The sequence below is a fragment of the Apus apus genome, chromosome 20 (assembly GCF_020740795.1).
Source record: "Apus apus isolate bApuApu2 chromosome 20, bApuApu2.pri.cur, whole genome shotgun sequence".
Lineage (NCBI taxonomy): Eukaryota > Metazoa > Chordata > Aves > Apodiformes > Apodidae > Apus > Apus apus.
Genome location: NC_067301.1, coordinates 2,325,222 through 2,341,720, shown reverse-complemented (window position 1 = coordinate 2,341,720; position 16,499 = coordinate 2,325,222). Strand labels below are relative to the sequence as shown.

General features: G+C 55.1%; 1 protein-coding gene across 1 annotated transcript; it reads left to right on the top strand.

Annotated features, from left to right (window-relative positions):
* The first annotated feature begins 393 nt into the window (after positions 1-393).
* VWA1 (von Willebrand factor A domain containing 1) lies at positions 394-15,544 on the top strand. The gene is made up of 7 exons (XM_051637607.1): positions 394-425; positions 905-1,025; positions 7,143-7,706; positions 11,319-11,597; positions 11,697-11,969; positions 12,698-12,967; positions 13,466-15,544. Exons 2-7 carry the CDS (start codon positions 953-955, stop codon positions 13,504-13,506), a joined length of 1,500 nt encoding a protein of 499 aa, XP_051493567.1. The 5' UTR covers positions 394-425; positions 905-952; the 3' UTR covers positions 13,507-15,544.
* The last annotated feature ends 955 nt before the right edge of the window (positions 15,545-16,499 follow it).

Below are 16,499 nucleotides of genomic sequence, written 5' to 3'. Positions count from 1 at the left end.
TCTTCCCGGTGTCCCTTCTCTTCCCGGTGCCCCTTCTCTTCCCGGTGCCCCTTCTCTTCCCGGTGTCCCTGCCCTTCCCGGTGTCCCTGCCGTTCCCGGTGCCCCTTCTCTTCCCGGTGCCCCTTCTCTTCCCGGTGTCCCTGCCCTTCCCGGTGTCCCTGCCGTTCCCGGTGCCCCCGCCCCAGCCCTTCTCCAGGTACAACCCCTGGGAACGGGGCTCACTTGCTCCTCTGTGTCCCGGGCAAGGGCCGGGGCAGCGCCAGGAGCTGGGAGCGCTGAGCCTGCCTCCTCCCAGCAGATTAGCCAAGATTCCCAGGGCAGGGCACACTCCCCAGCCTCTTCACTTTTCCTTTCCTTTATATCCGCGTTTCTTCTTCTTCTAGCTCATTCCAGAGCGGAGCAGCTTTGGATTTCTCTGAGCTTTGGTTTGTTGTTGGTTGTTGTTTTTTTTCTCCACACCTCCCTCCCCCCCCACCCCTCCTCTGGTAGCTGGAGCCCTGCCAGCCTTCTGGCGGGGCCAAAGTTTGATTATCTATAGGGATATATATTTTTCAGAGCAGCCCAGCTGCACACAGCCTGCCTGCAACCGAATCCCTGCTCCTAGGGCAGGTTTAACCCGGGAGAGGAGCAGCAGCAGCAGGGGTGCTGTTCGTGTCTCTCCTCCAGCTATTCCTGTCAAGATGGATTTATGGCTTTAAAAGGAGTCAGAGAGAAGGGGGGGGGGGAGGTTAGGGGGGAAGGAAAATTGCCTTCAGGAGCCAGAGCTTCCAGCACAGCCCAGCAAAACACACGTAAAGGAGCAGTCGGATCTCAAGGCATGAGCAGCGTGGAAGTGGCAGCCTGGGATCTGGTGGATCCTTGCACGTAATATGACTGATCTTAAGCCTTTCATCTGCCTTCACAGAGCCCAGCTTCTGGATTTAAGGTAGTTTCCCCGGGACCAGACTTTGCTATGTTGGCCAAGGCAGTGCTTTCTCTTGGTCTGTGGCTGCAGTTTGCTGTGGGACAGAACACACCTGAGAGAGGTGAGTGCCCGAGAGGACACGGCTTTGCCTTCCTGCTTTCCCCCATTTCCTACCCCCTTCCAGCTGCTCATAAAACCTTTCCAGAATAAAAGCTGAAGTTGCATTGCTGCGTTAGGTGTAGAGCTATACTTGCATGTTACTTTGCTGGCACAAGGACAAAACAAGCAAGAAAACCTTTCCAAAATGGAAGAAATTGTCTTTTGCTTTTTTTCCAGTGGAAGCTGTGTCAGAAACTTGCAGAGGTCAGTGCAGACATATGGAGAAAGTCCTGGCTCCTCACTCTGACCCATGCACTGAGGCACGTTGATGAAGAGAAGGACAAACAGGGATGGGTACTATACCTGTCCTGCTCTTCTCTTGCTAATCTCTGTAATTCCATCATTCTGTTCCCCCTTTAAGGTGCTTTCCCTTGGATGCTGTTCAGGGAACGTGACTGTGGGTCAGTCTCACAGAACTGAGAGCAGGGGAGGGACGTGGAGGAGGTGAAGGTCTCATTCCTGCACACTAGTGCTGGGCAGAAGGCTTAAGCTGATGCAATTACTTTTGTTCTGCCTTGTGTTGCCAAGTGGAAAAAGGGTTCTGTTCTTTCACGGCGGGGCTGCTGCTGCCTGCATCTGCCTTGCACTGCACCTGGGAAATGTAATCCAGTGGGAAAGGAGCCGGGAACCTCCCGCCTGTCTGGGCAGGAGGTTCTCATCCTCAGCCCAGGCTGCTGGGGTCTGCTTGTGCTTCTGGCATGCGGGACAGACTGTGTCTACTGCTGGACTCCAATTCCAGGGTCCTGGATCCTGTCCCTTGGTGGCAGGAATGGCACTCCTGCCTCTGGCGGTGTTGCAATGATTGATGCCCACACAGCCAGCAGTTATGGCCATTGTCAGGCATTTCTGCTGCCAGGGGAGTGGCATGTGGCATGTGGCAGTTCCCCAGCTGAAAACAATGCTCAGAGTGTGTGGAAAAGCAAGCCAGGGCTCTCCAGCAGGACGGTGCCTTGCTCCAGAGGCAGAGGGGTGTGTGTGGTGTCACTGACTGGGGCTTGCTGAGAGGAGGGAGCTGCTGGTGGGCAGGGTGCCCGTCCCCAGCAGCTTTGATGTGGGGACCTCGGGGCTCCCTGCAGCAACCTGAGCAAACAGCCAGCCTGGCAGGGCTCCTGGCTGCGGGCTAGCAGTTGCCTGGGGGTGTGCCAAGAATGGCAAGAGCTGTTTGAGAGGCAGGGATGAAGATTCCTGACTGTTTCCTAGGGACCTGGCTGAATCTGAGTGATTGTAGCTTTATTCTCAGCTGCAGTGGGCACAGTGAGGAAACTGCTGGGTGGCCAGAGGTTCTAAATGCTCAGGAATTATCAGCTTTTCCAGGACTATGGCTGTGGACTTAGTGCAGCAAGGCACAAAGTCAAGGCAGAGCATTGCATGACCACTCTCCTCTTTGGGTTCAGATTCAGAGATCTCTGCATCAGTGTGAAGTATGAGCATTGGAGACTTTGGGCTAGAAACGTAGGTCATCATTACCAGGTTACTCTGGACCAGCATCAGCAGAAAATGTGGGGCTTGTTGCTGTCCCTGTGGGTGCAGCAAGAAATCAAGACACAGCCCCATCCCCTGTGCACTTTGTGGAGGGCTCTGCACTTGCTGGGCTCTGAATCACTGTACCTGGTGAAATTCCATTATTTGGGACTCCTGAGGCTCTAAGTTAAACAGCAGAGATAGTGAAACTCCTGAGGAGATCACAGGAGATGGCAACCCAGCTTCCTTCCAGCCAGAGGAATGTGTCTGAGGGGCCATTTCCCAACCTCCAGCCTGGGATCTGTGGCATGGGCAAGCTGGAACCTGCCCAGGCAGTTTGGGCTTTTAGTCACAAGAGTGTATTTTCCTTGGTGGGGCTCAGCTCCTGGCACAGGCTGTAGCCATCTCCCATGGCACAGCCCCTCTCTGACACGGTTTTAAGTGTAGAACCCCTCCTGGCTGGCTTGGTGGGGTCTCTCTTTTTCCAGGAGAGGCAGTGCTGCTCTCCTGCCTCTCACTGTGATCCCAAGGGGCCGCAGGGAAGCACCAGCTGCCTCCTTCAGCTCCAAACCCAGCTCCACTCAGAGCAGAACTCTTCTTTCTTGCATGACCAAACAGAGAGTCAGGAAAACAAACATGGAATTTAAAACATAGTTAACCAAGACAGGACATGATCTTCTTTTGGCTGTTAAATTCTTTATACTCTATGAGTTCCAGGTCCCATGTAAATCAGGCATGTGTTCAGGTCCAAGTTCCAGGTCCCATGTAAATCAGACGTGTTCAGGTCCCAGCCAAGAGCTCAGGGACCTCTGGGAGTGGATGTCTCCTGTCAGTATCTTGGTGTGAGACAGGGAAGTCTGAGCAGCTGCTTTTCTCCTGGAAAAGCCAAGTGCTTGATGAGGCAGCACTGGGACTCCACTTTGCTCCCATTTTGACCCCTTCAAAACCCTGCATGACAGGATGCTGCCCTGTGTCCTCTGCTCTTCCCTGGACTGAAGCACCAGAGCAGCAATGGCAGGAGGTCCTCAGAGCTGTTCCTCAGCTCTTCAGGAGCAAAAGCCTGACAGTTCAGGGGGGCAGGGAGGTGTTAATGGGTGCCCCTTCTCTCAGAATCCCCCCGAAAGGGAGGAATCCTCACTCGGCATCTTGCCAAAGCAGCCAATCTTCTTGTGCTGTAAAGTGAAGAAACAGCCTGAAAACAGCAGCTGGTTGCATCAGGCAGGATTTACTGGCCCTGAACCCGCAGCTCCACCTCTGGCACGGGTGGCATGTTTGTGCTGGATGGAGGACAAAGAGCAGGAAGAAGGATGAGGGAATTGAAAACCTAAACCTGAAGGGAAGGAGGCTGGAGTGTCCAGCCACTTGGTAAGCGTTGCCACGCTCCTGACGGAGTGAGATCCCCCATCTGGATTTTTTTAATGGATCATTTCTGCCAAGAAAGTCTAAACGGGAGGGATTTGTTTCCATCCCACGCAGGGCTGAGTGTTAAGTGGAGGTAACTGAGATGGTATTTCCCTGTGTGAAGGACTAGCCTCTGCTCCACCCACAGACAATCCCTTCAGCTCCAAAATACCTACCTGCCCACCAGTGCAGCTCTTGCTGTTGTTAACCAGTTGCTAACCAGTTGTTGTCAGCCAGTGCTTTCCAGGAGGTTAACATTTTGCCAGCTCTCCTGAAGCCCCAGAGCTGCAGGGTACAGAGAGAAGTGCCATTTGGCAAGGGCTTGGTTTCTGACTCTCTGCTGATGTCCCTCTCTGCACAGCAGGCAGGGGGGAGCTGCTTCCACCCACCCCTCGGGGGACACGCTGAGCTCCCCTCGCAGGGTGCACCATCTGATCCTCTTTGGAGAGTCCTTTGGTCACTGATCCCTGCCCTGCCAGGGCCAGAGGATTTCACAGCTGTTTGTTGCAAGGCTGAGGAGAAGAGTGGCACTCCTCAGGCTGGTGAGGAGCAGAGGGGAGGAAGAGAAACACTTTCCTCCTGGGAGGAGGCAATCCTGATGCCAAGACCTCTCCCTGTGGCTTGCCAGCCAAGTAGGTGGCTTGTACTTCTTCCAGGGGAGGGGAAAGCACAGAGCTGTGGCTACGTGTGCTCAGCTGTCTTCATGCAGCCAGAAGCTCTAAACCAAGCCCTTGTTGCTCTGCCCTGCTGGAACACCCGTGGTGGGCAGGGAGCTCTAGGAACCCATGGCAGGACCTGCAGGTCAGAGGTTCAGCTCTGCTGGGTGATGTGGTGATGAAACTGCACGTTGCTGTGGGCATGCAGGGAGGCTTTCTGGACTTCACTCTTATTTTCTGCCCAGCTCTGAGTGCCAAGTTTCTGGGTGTGTGTGTCTGCAGCAAGGGCTGGGTCACGCAGAGCTGGCTGCAATCCATGTCCCTCACAGGTCCCACCCCTGCCTCCTCCTGGCATCTCCTGCTTGGTCACCTCCAGGTAATTTTGGTGTTCTCCGTTTCTGAAGGCTCCTTCTGATTTCTCCTGTAGTTTCATCACGGGGTGGATTTGCCTCTGCCCTCTCAGCAGCACCTGCTTTGGGAGAGCAGTTCCTGTGCTGCCTCGGCCTCCTGTTCCCGTGCCTGCTGACAGTGTGTGTGAGCACCCTGGTGCTCCCGTGCACACCTGAGCTGCAGGTGCCCCTGACTCACACGTGCCCCTTCAGTCCCCAGTTTTGCCATCTCATCTCTGCCCCTTGGAGCAATGCCCCAGCAGCCCCCTGCTCCTCCCTGCCAGCCCTGTTGCCATCCCTGGGCTTTCTGCAGGGGCAGAACTGTTTGCATGAGCTGTCTCCTTGGAGCAGCTAATTCTGTGGGAGCCTTTCCATTCAGCTGTCTGCTGCCTGCTGGTTTTGGCTCCCACACGAGGCTCTGGCACTCAGCTGCTCAGCATCCCCACCTCCCTCATCCCTTCACTGATGGAGGAGCCCAAAAGGGCAGGCAGGAATCTCTGGCCCGAGGCTTTTTCTCCCTTCTTGCACCTCCAAAGCTGTCAGAAAGCAGGATGGTGCTGAAAAGAATTCCAGCTTCATTATTGGTATTTCAGCTATTGTAAAACTCCAAGAGTGGTGGAAGGAGGAGTCCCCTGTGTGTTTGTGCTTCCCACACAGCAGCTTAACTGAAACAGTAAGAAAATGGGTCAAATGGAGTGGGACTCCAGGCCCCACCCTCAGAAGCATGTTCACCCTGACACGTAGCACCTCTCTGCACTAGTGGGGCCCTTTCCCAGACATCTTGTCCCAGAGCCTTTTGAGGTGCTGTTGCTGTGGCTGCCTGGGAAAGGAGGTCAGGATGTGTTCAGAAAAGCAAGAAAACATCACGTTGGCCAGCTTTTTATAAAGCGATCTAGGGAGGAGTCCCTCCACTCCAGGCTTCCCTGCCAGCAGTGGTGTAAATCAGGGAGCTTTTCTGCCCAGCCCTGCATGGACTGTGGCCCCGGAACCCGGAGGCAGCCAGTCCTGAGGAGCAGCCACTGCTCCAAGGGGAGCAGAGCCAGCAGGTTTTCTCATCAAGTTGCTTTATCATTTCATCCTTTTCCACATACAGCTCGTTTTTCTTCCAGGCATTGCCATTGTCTTCAGATGAGATAAACCTGCAAGCTGTTCCAGACCCAGAAGTTGCTCCTGACCTTGGCAGTTGCCAAGTCTGGCTCTCGCCACCCACAGTTTTCCCCTTTTCCTGGGAGTGATGCACATTAACCTGGAGCAGCAGCTCTGGGTGGCAGAGGCTGCTCCCTGGCACAGGGCACAGCTGACCTGCTGGCTCAGGCTGGTGAGGAATGTTCCCAGCTCCTGGAACAGGTCCACTTCTAGCCTGGAGCAGAAAGTCCTGAGGATCAGCCTGGAGTTGTGCAACCAGAGGTGTCAGTGCAAGCTGGGCCAGCTCAGAGCCATTTGCTTCTGCAGCAAGTGAGAGCAGGATCCAGGAGCTGTGGGTTGGACTTTTGGCTCTACCCTGAGTCCTGTGCTGGAACTCCTGCCTCTTCCCACTTTTCAGTTTCTCTGTGTTGGGTTAATAACCTGTGCCTGGAAAGGCTCTCGGGAGGTTTGTAGGGTGGTGCAGGGCTGGCAGGGGCTGGGGGAGTGTGAGGAGTGCTCAGGAGCCAGGGCTCCCACTGCTCCTGCAGTGCCAGCTCCAGGCCATCTCTAGGTGTGTTTGATCCCAGTTCTGCAGCCTTTTGGCCTGCCTCTCCTCTCCCAAGACTGGCTTTTTGCTCTGAGACACGGAGGCTGTTCTGGCCATCCAAGGATCGGGCAAGTGAATGCAAAGGAGGAACAAAAAGTAGCTGCTGTTCTTCCTCCCTGTGCTCTGTCACCCAGATGCTCCAACTCCACCTTTGCAGGTCTCTCAGCTGCGGGGTGGGCTCCTTGCAGTGACCTCCTTGTGCAGCACCTGCATCAGCAGCTGTGACATCCCAAACTGAGGCTGAACCCAAAGCAAGCAGCAGGAGACAAACAATCCAGTGCAGGTCACAATCCTGCCATTCAGCTGGAGGATCCAGCAACATTCTCAGGGAATTCTGGGGCCAGGCACAAGACCAGCAAGGTTTCCTGGCAGATGTCTGTGCAGGGATGGGCTCACACCATCTCACTAACCCACCTCTCTCTCTCTCTTTCCTTGCTTAGGTCCTCAGATGTCCAGCTCCAACTCCGAGGGGGACCTCCTCTTCCTGCTGGACAGCTCTGGCAGCGTCTCCTACTATGAGTTTTCCAGAGTCAAGGAATTCATGTGGGACCTTGTGCGACCTTTCAGCTTTGGCCCCAAAGATGTCCAGACCAGCATCATCCACATCAGCACTACGCCCACCATGGAGTTCCCTTTTGACCAGTACCAGTCCAGTGGGACCCTGCAACAAGCCATCCGGGACACCCAGCAGCTCATGGGTGACACTAACACGGGCAAAGCCCTCTCCTTTGCCAAGGAGAAGTTCTTCAGTGCTGAAGCTGGTGCCCGACCAGATGTGCCCAAGGTGCTGGTTTGGGTGACAGATGGTTTCTCCACTGATGACATCTCGGAACCCATGCAGCTCCTGAAGGACATGGGAGTGACAGTCTTCATTGTCAGCACGGGGCGGGGGAGTTACCTGGAGCTCTCTGCTGCTGCCAGCCAGCCTCCTGAGAAGCACCTGCACTTCGTGGATGTGGACGACCTGCCCATCATCACAGAGGAGCTCCGAGGTGCTATCCTAGGTACAGTGGGGCTGGGGGTTTGCAACAGGGCTGGATGGGGCTCCTCAGGGCAGGTAATGTGAGAATCCCCCAGAATGGATGGTCCTCCTGACCCACAGCTGCTGCCTTCACACGATGAGGCACTTTGTTCACAATGCTGCAGGTCCAAGCATGAACCCAGGCTTTTAAGGCAGCAGGGACAGGCAGCAGGGACAGGCAGCAGAGGGGGGTTTTCAGCAGCTCTGTTTTTTTAAAAGCATCCAGGCAAGGGTCTGAGGAGACCCAAAGCTGTCATCTGAACCAGGAGACAGGCATTTGGAGGCCAAGAGGAATGTCTCAGGCTAATCTGCCTGCCCCAAGGTGTCCTTTTGGCAGCCCCGGGTGCCACCACGGTGGGAGTTGCCAAGCAGGGGGTTGGCTTCAGCCTCCCAGATGCCTCTGGGTTTGTTTGGGAAGCTGAGGGAGTTCCTATGACTTTGCAGACTTTCCACTCGTTTTCTAGAGGTTCTCTCTCCATTGGAAATCCTGCTTTAATTCCCCATTTGGCTTCTGTTGTGCTGGGTGGTTTGAGCTGCCTTCGGAATGTCTGAGTAACCCTTTCCACAGAATCCTCTGGATCCAGCACTTTCTTCCTCTTTCCAGCTGTGGTCATTGAAAAAAAACACACACAGGGACCATGTTGTCCTCCCTCCACACCTCTGCTGTTGGAGCATGGGGCAGTCCCAAGAGGCCTTCTACTCTACCAGGCACCACACAACCCCCCAGATGGTTCATTCCAAGTGGCTGTTCCAGCTTCTAGTGCATTCTGAATCCAGCTGGTATCAAATAGCTTCCCAAAATGAGAAGTCACCTGCATATCCTTGCAGCACAAGATTGTCTTGAAGATCACAAGATCTGCAGAGGTCAAAAACACTCTGCTGTGCCTGAGGGCAGGATTCTGTGCATCCACCAGCTCTAGAAGTTTCTAGTGGAAGGTGAGATTCCCACATGAATCCAGGTGCTGGTGCTTTAAGCCAAAACCATATGTTGGGAACATCACCTGAGTCATCCTTAATAAAGCCACACGTGTCCACTTTTCCCTGCCTGGAGAAGGCAGCTCTCAGCACCACCCTCCCTGCTTCTGGCCCCTGGGAGAGCAGGGACAGACAGGATCCTTGGCAGGCAGAAATTTCCCCTTTCCAACTCTGGAAAAGCTCAGACTAGTTTCATTATCACTGCTATCTTATCTTCATCTCTTGCTACTGCTTTTTAAAAGCCTTTTGTAGGTGCACAAAGGAGCTTTGTCGAGAGTTCTCTCCTCCCTCTTCCTCCTGTCCTGGAATGGGGTGTTTCATTCCTGCTCCAGAGACCCAGTCCCTGGCTACCAAGTTGCTGTTGTCTCAGGTGGGCTGAGAACCCTCCATGGACCAGTTCAATCTCACAGCTGGACTCCAGCTCAAGCTTCTTCCTTTGTATCTTATTTATTATTTCCTCATAGATGGTGTTTGGTGCTGTCCCTCTGGGGAAGGACCTTGGAGTGCTATGAAAACAACAGATTCCTTTGAGATGACACCAGGTTCTGTGCTTGCATCCACTTGCTCTCTGCTCAGCCTGTTGAACTGGCAGCTCTGACTTGTTTCATCCTTTGGCACCACCTCCTGAGCCAAGTTCTGCAGGAGCCCACCTGCCCAGCAGCCACAAAGCATCAGCCACTTCCCAGGGGCTAATACAGGAGATGAACTTGCTGCTTCCCCCTGGGAACAAGGAGGGGCTGAGAAGCACAGTGTGGGCATCTATTTTCCAGGGCTTATTGCCCTCTTTCCATGCCCAAGGCATCTCCAACCTGGCACCAAGAGGCAGAGCCCTTTGCTGGGGCTCCCGGCAGCAGGTCCCTCAGGTGCTGCCTCCTGGCACTTCCCTCTGCCCCATTTCTTCCCAGTGTCCCTGGTTCCTGCCCCCAGGCTCACTTCTTCCCATCCCCTGAGCTTTTGGCAGGGCTTTTTGGTGCTTTAAGCCTTTCCTCTGTCCCCTGTTCCTTTCTGGCTTGGCCACTGGTAGCCACGGGGCTCGCAGAAGAGCTGCCCTCCAAGGGGCTGGAGAGATCCTGGCTGGCAGCCTGTGAGGATGGGAAAGGGCATAGGGGAGGGAAACATTCCTGGTCCCCTGGGAGAGCCAAAGGGCAGCTCAGAGGGAAAACTGAACCTGCTGAATTCGGGTGGGGGAAGCTCCCAAGGTTCCAGGCAGAGAAATGCACATCTCTAGGGCTCAGGGTGCTGTGCCACGTCTTTCTTTTGATTTCTAATAAAAAGAGCATCTTTATGCCTTCGTCTGCCACTTCCCCAGAGCTAGAAACAAAGTCCTGTGTGTTCCCACCCCTCTGGAAGAGCAGAGAACAGTGGAATTCTGCCCCAGATGGGCTCAGGAGACCACACGTGTCAGAAGGGTCAAGTAGCAGCGGAAGCCGGGGGAGCGCCAAGCGCCAGAAGAGGTCTTGGTGGCTGACCCTTGGGGTCTGGGACTCAAAGGTAGCAGAGCCTTGAAGAGGAGCCTCTGTGCAGGGGGAGAGAGAGGCGAGATGGCACAAGAGTGGGTCTGAGTGCTGAATGTCACAGGACAATGGAGCTCTGTGGAACACGGCGGGGAGTGACTTCAGCCGGGATGAATGCGGCCGGCGCGGCGAGTGCTGCTCAAGTCCCCAGTTGCTGCCCAAGTCCCCAGTTGCTGCCCCTCCTTCCTGGCCACTGGGTACAGGCAGAGAGCAGGGAGAAAGGTCTTTCTTCACCCCCTGGGCTGCTCCACCCACATGACAAGACGTAGTGGTTTGGTTTCACTGGTAGGTGCTTTCCAGAGGGAGCCCGGGATGAGCTGACCCCAGGAGTTCCGGGACCTGGATGCCCAGGGTCTGTCTGCAGGCACAGGCAGTGCCACTTGCTGCTGCCACCTCAAGCAGGTGGTGATGTCTTGCTGAGTGTGGGACCTGCCTGTTCGGCCAGGCATGGTAACTCCCACACAGCTGTTGGGCTGCAGCAGCTGCCCAGAACTTGCTGGACTGCTCCAGATTCATTCTTGGTGGCACAGGGCAGGCTTGGGTGGGCAGGGACATGGTCCCTCCTGTGCCTCTGTCACAGCAGATCACAGCACCATTCGGCCTGAGGACAAGGCAGAGAATGGGGAGGGAAAGCCAGGGCTTTGTAGAGCAGCTTGGAGGCTTGTGGCAAACTGGCTTGAGGCTGGAGATGCCCAGGGACAAGGTGCAGTGGTGTGTTCCAGCTGAAGCCTCTTGTGCCCAGACATACCTGGGCAGTGGTCCCAAAACACCAGCTGGGACACACACTTTTCCTTTGCTCAGCAAAAGGGTCTTGTCTGAGAGGCAGGAGTGCTGGGAAAGCCCCAATATTGCTGCCTCCACTGACTTGTGGTTTCTTCTCAGCTTTATGCTTGGCCTCAAGGTCTGAGTTTTCTGCTTCTGAACCTTCCCAGGAGGGTCTGGCTCACTGAGCTGCTGTGAAGGGGCTCAGCTGCACCTCGGTGTCCTCAGCTGTCACCCAGGGGTGCTGTAGGCTGCATCTCCCACCTGAAGGGCCTGTATTCCAGGAGGGCCGTGTTCTGAGTGATGGTGCCAGCAGTGATTTCTTGCTACTGTTCTGCTTCCAGATGTTATCCAAGCAAATCGGCTCCACGCAGTGGATGTCACCTCAAGCAGCTTCCAGCTGATGTGGCCCAAGCTCCTCTCCCAAGAAACTGGCTACTACACCCTTGAGTATGCCCCGACAGATGATCTAGCAAGGAAGAGGACAAAGCAGGTGTCTGGGGCTCACACAAGCTTTGTGCTCAGCAACCTGGCACCAGAAACTACTTATGAGGTGGCTCTCATTCCTGAATCCAACATCCACTACTTCCCTCCCCAGACCACAAGGGTCACTACCCCGGCAGGTAAAACACACACAGTCATGACCAAGGGGTTCTCCAGGGTGCTGAGGCTTCATGTTCTTGAATTACATGCTCATTCACACCTTTTTCTGTTGCTTCCAGAGGAGATAAGCCCAGCTCAGGTTCTCATCTCCGAGTCTGGGCCACACAGCTTCCATGTCAGTTGGGCTCCTCGGCTGGAGAGCGTGGTGGGCTATCAGATCCTGTATGGACCACTCCCTGGGAACTCAGTGGAGCTGCTGCAGGTGGATGGGGAGCACAATGGCACTTTGGTGGAGAACCTGGCACCCAACACAACCTACCTGGTGACAGTGACTGCCATCTACAAATCAGGGATGGAGAAATCCCTGTCGGCCAAAGCCTGCACTCAGGGAGGTGAGGAGCAGGGCTCTGCTGCTGGGAAGCTCTGAGGGCACAAGGGGCCTCTGAAGTGAACCTGGTTCTCTGTACACATCATCTGCCCCTGGGTGAAGGCAGAGGACTTGGTCAGCCTGGGCACAGGGAAGGGAGGAGAGGAGGGCAGAGCTGAGGGTCTGCTGAGCAGCACATGGTGCACATCAGGATCACCAGGTCCAGGAGGCATCTGAAAGAAAACCAGACACAGGCAGTCTGACTGTGCAGAACGGGCTTGGAGGTCCCTGCATCTCCCCCAAGAAGAAAGGAGACTCCTTTTCCCTCCTGTCTCCTGAGGCCAGGGCTTTGGTGTGATTTAGCATCAGGAGGGTGGGAATTTCAGCAGCAGAAGCTTCTGCTCTGCAGAGGTGCTTGTAGAGATACTTCAGGAAACAAACCCAAGCTCTGACCAGGACTTGGGAGTGGGGAGCTCCGAGAATGTCAGCAGCTGAGGGGGTGAGGGGTGGGCAGAGCCTGACACGGCCAGCAAAAGCATTTTGTGCTGGTAGCAGGACAAATTAAGGACTAATTAGGCTGAGCTCCTCCAGCGAGGAGAGGCGGAGTGAGGGGCTGTTGCGTCTGCGCCGCGGAGCAAGAACGGGCTGGGGAGGCAGCCCCTGCCCAGCAAGCCCCCCAGGGGGCAGGGGGGAAGCTGGGTAAGGACCAGCCCAGCCAGGAGGCTCCGAGTGACAGAGATCTCCTTTCTGCAGAGGGCTCCAGGGTCAGACACCTCCGCTTCGAGGACGTGGGCCCCAGCACCCTCAGAGCCTCCTGGGACGCGGCGCCCGGGAACGTCCTGGGCTACCGAGTCAGATGCCGGCGACAAACTGGCCCCGTGTCTGTCATCAGTGTCTCCCCTCAGGTCCACAGCGTGCTCCTCACTGACCTGCCTGCAGGAACCACCAGCCGAGTGTGTGTGAGGCCCGTGTACCGGCAGCGGGCAGGGCAGGGGCTGTGCCGCACCGCGCACCTGCAGCCAGGTGAGCTGGGCTGGGGCCGGGAGCGTCCCGAGGAGCGTCCCGAGGAGCGTCCCGAGGAGCCCTGGGGGGCTGCAGAGCCGGCAGAGAGGAGCCCTCGTGGCTGAAATGCTCCGTGCTCCCCAGCTGCGCTGCCGACCGGGCTTCCCCGCGGCCGCCAGCCCCGACGGGACGAGCGCTGCTCCCGTTGTGCGGGGCGAGGCTCCTCCCGCGGGCTCCGCCGCCGCGGGCAGGCGAGGGGAAGGTGCCGGGGGGACAGCCCTGCAGCTGCCTGCGGACAGGAGGCTGGGGAGGCTGCTAAAAGCTGGCTCGGGCATTGGGAGGGCTCTTGACAAGTCATGTAAATTCCCGGCTGCCCTTGACTTTCCAACTCCTGAGCACAGCTCGGCGGGCAGGGCTGCTCTGCCTCCCTCCCTGCAGCACCCCGGGAAGGTCTGGGGCTCAGTCCCGCTTGGACACTGGGTGGATAAGGCTGACATGATATTTTTGTGTCCTCCCCAGCCACAGAGGCCCAAGGATACAAGCACAGACGGAGGGCATGACAGACTTGGGAGTGAACTGATGCCTGGCAAGGCAAGGAATCCTGCTGGGGCAAAGACTTGGACAAAATGGAAGGGTCAGAGGAGGAAACCACAAAGCTCACAGATCATCTCCCAGCCTGCACTGCCCGTTGAGGTGTCCCAGTTGTCAAACCTACAGCCTCTCCTCAGCCAAGATCTCCCAAAGCTTAAAGCTTTGCCTGGGCTGGAACAACCCATCTGACTCCCAGGTCCCAAATCTGTCCCCTCTTCTATAGAAATACTCCTGCCCAGTAACAACTAAAGGGCCAAGAAGGGATGAATCCTCACTGTTTCTTGCTGGCTGCCTGTTCCCTATTTATTAAATGTTGATCCAATTCTATTTGTGCAGCTCAGGAGCAGGTTGGAGGCTGGGCTGGGCACTGCCCTGGCCTCTCCTGGGCACCCACATTCAGAGAAAGATTTTCTCTGGCCAAATCCATCTCTGCTGGCAACAGGCATCGCCAGGGATGGACACTCCTGGCAATGAGCAGCTTTCCTCCAACCCATCCAGTGCTCAAACTGTGCATCCCAAAAGTGTCATGTCTCAGGGATGGTCGAAGAGTAACATAATACAAAATATACAGGCTGCAGAGAGGGGCTCAGAGACACCAGGGTTACTGAGAAGAGGAAGAAAACGGGTTGTTAGCCCACCTGGTCCTTTGGCCAGGTCATGGAGACACTCCATAAAAGTCATCCTGCCTTTTCCAAAGTGCAAGGACAGGTCTGTGGTCCCAGCTGGGCTGTGGCAGAGCTTGGGGAGCTCTGAGGGGTTCAGCAGCACTGCAGGGGCTTTCCTGCCTGCTGAGCTCCTGAGCCCCATCAACACTGTCCCACTCCCCCTCTGGCACTGGTATCACCTGCTGCCAGGACACCCAGATGGACTTGGAAGGGTTCAGCTCCCCCGAGTCCTTTGCCTTGGGGTTTGGTGTCAGGAAACTGGAGGAGAGCAGGAAACTCAAGACACTTGTGTTTCCCCAGCAGGTCACTCTGCTCCAGAGCTCCAGAGCTCCAGGAGTCAGGAGAAGCCAGACAGCAGGACCACCTCAGGCAGTTCTTTTTGTTTCTCACTCAAACTCACACCTCCAAACAGTGCAGGGCTGCTGGGACCATGGCCACAGCATCCCTGTGGCACCAGCAGTGCCACACAACTGGAGGTGAGCCCTGCTATCCCAGCAGCTCCCTGGAGATTAATTAGCCTGTTCTTGGAATAATTACAGGCAGGAAGTCTCCAGCACTGTCATTCCAGGCCCTATGCCCTGCAGGCTGAAAAGACCCAGCACATCTTCAGTGTCATGTCCTGGGCTCCCAGCCTGTGCTAAGCTTCAGCTACACTCCAAAGTCAGATTTTTAGGGGAGAAGAGTAAATCTGACTCTTCCCCTTTGGCTCCAGGTTTCAATTTGCTGTCACTAGGCTACTCCTTGGCAAGGGGAGCTGGAAAAAACACCCCCATCATTTTAGTAGCTGGTGACAAAGCCATTGGAGCAGCACAGTTCCACCTCCCAGGGCTCAGGGCTGGAAAGAAACGTAGAAACTCTTCTGGTGACAAAACCCAGGACCAGTGGCAACACCTTCCCTCTAGCTTCAATGTATTGCTTATTTGTCCTACCTGGTGTGGAACTTGATTTTCTTTAGAGCTGAGAGCCCCCAGGCAGGGTCCCTCCATCCTGCCAACCCTTCCTCAGCTGCTGGACTATCCCAAAACAGCTTCCTTGGGAGCCCAGAGGAACTTTGGTCACCTGAGGGCTGGATTTATGGAGCATTTCTGGTGCAGGAGGGAGTTGAGTCACTGATGAACAGGATAAGAAGATCTGACAGGATTGGTGTCCTTTGGAATGTGTGTTTGTGACTCATCCCAGTGCTGAAGGGAAGGTGAAACCTCTGGAATCTCTCGTGCAATGAGCTCCTCGTGTTCATTCTTGCTGTAGGACAGACATTAATGTTGCACAACTCCCTGCCTAGGCTACTAACACATGGACCTCTCCCCCTGCCCCCCAGCTGTAATGACAATTAAATATATAACACAAGAAATACAAGACGTGGTTCTTTGGTGCCAACAAGGGCAAATCTGGTCTTGCAGCTTTTTGAGAGGGATGGGTTGAAAACACTGTTTTTTCATCTCAGATTTAAATGGCTGGGAAGTAAAAGTAAACACCAGTCTGGTTAGGAGGGAAATTGGTGCCCCTCACACTCTGTCCTGTCAGAACCTTTCTAAGTAGAAAAGAAAACCTGTCAGAAATTTCCAAGGAGAAATATGTCAAGTCTCAGCAGTGTCTGAGCTGCAGGAGGGATTGTTTGACAAGAAAATGTCCCTTCCATCCTGGCAGAGCTGGTTGGACTCATGAGCATCAAAATCCTCAGTTGGACAGTGAAACAAAACCTTTCAGGGGTTTGTTGGTTTGTTGGGGACCTACTTTTGTGGGTGATTTTGTTGTGGTTCTTTTGTTGGTTTGAACTAATCATTTCTAGGGCTGCTGAAGCACCTCTGCTGCTACAAGGGGTTATGACACCAACCAGCCCTGCAGGCTGAGAGCCCAGCACCCACCAGGGCTCCCAGCTCTGGGTGTGGGTGTGAGAAACTGTCACGCCAGTGACAGCCCCACACAGATCCTGCAGCCAAGCACAGTTTATTTACATCCTTGCAAGAACGGGTGACCCAAACAAGCAGGCACCCCCATAGCAAGGTGAATAACGGTTTCTATTCCCTATTCCCCACGCAAAGTTCCCTCCCCTGTTCCCCCCTGGCTGGGCACTCCAGGGTTTCCAGCCCATCCCACGCTTCAAATGATCCTCTAAGTTTCCCACCCCTGTTCACACATTCCATTCTAGCAGGTCACTTTTTACCTTTTAAGGTAAAATTTTGACCTTTCTTGCCCCCTTGGCTGTCTTCCCCATTAACAATCTCCTGGTGTCATCCTGCCCTGAGGAGCAACATAGAAGTAGCTTTGTTGGGTCTGATCTTGGGCCATAAATCCTG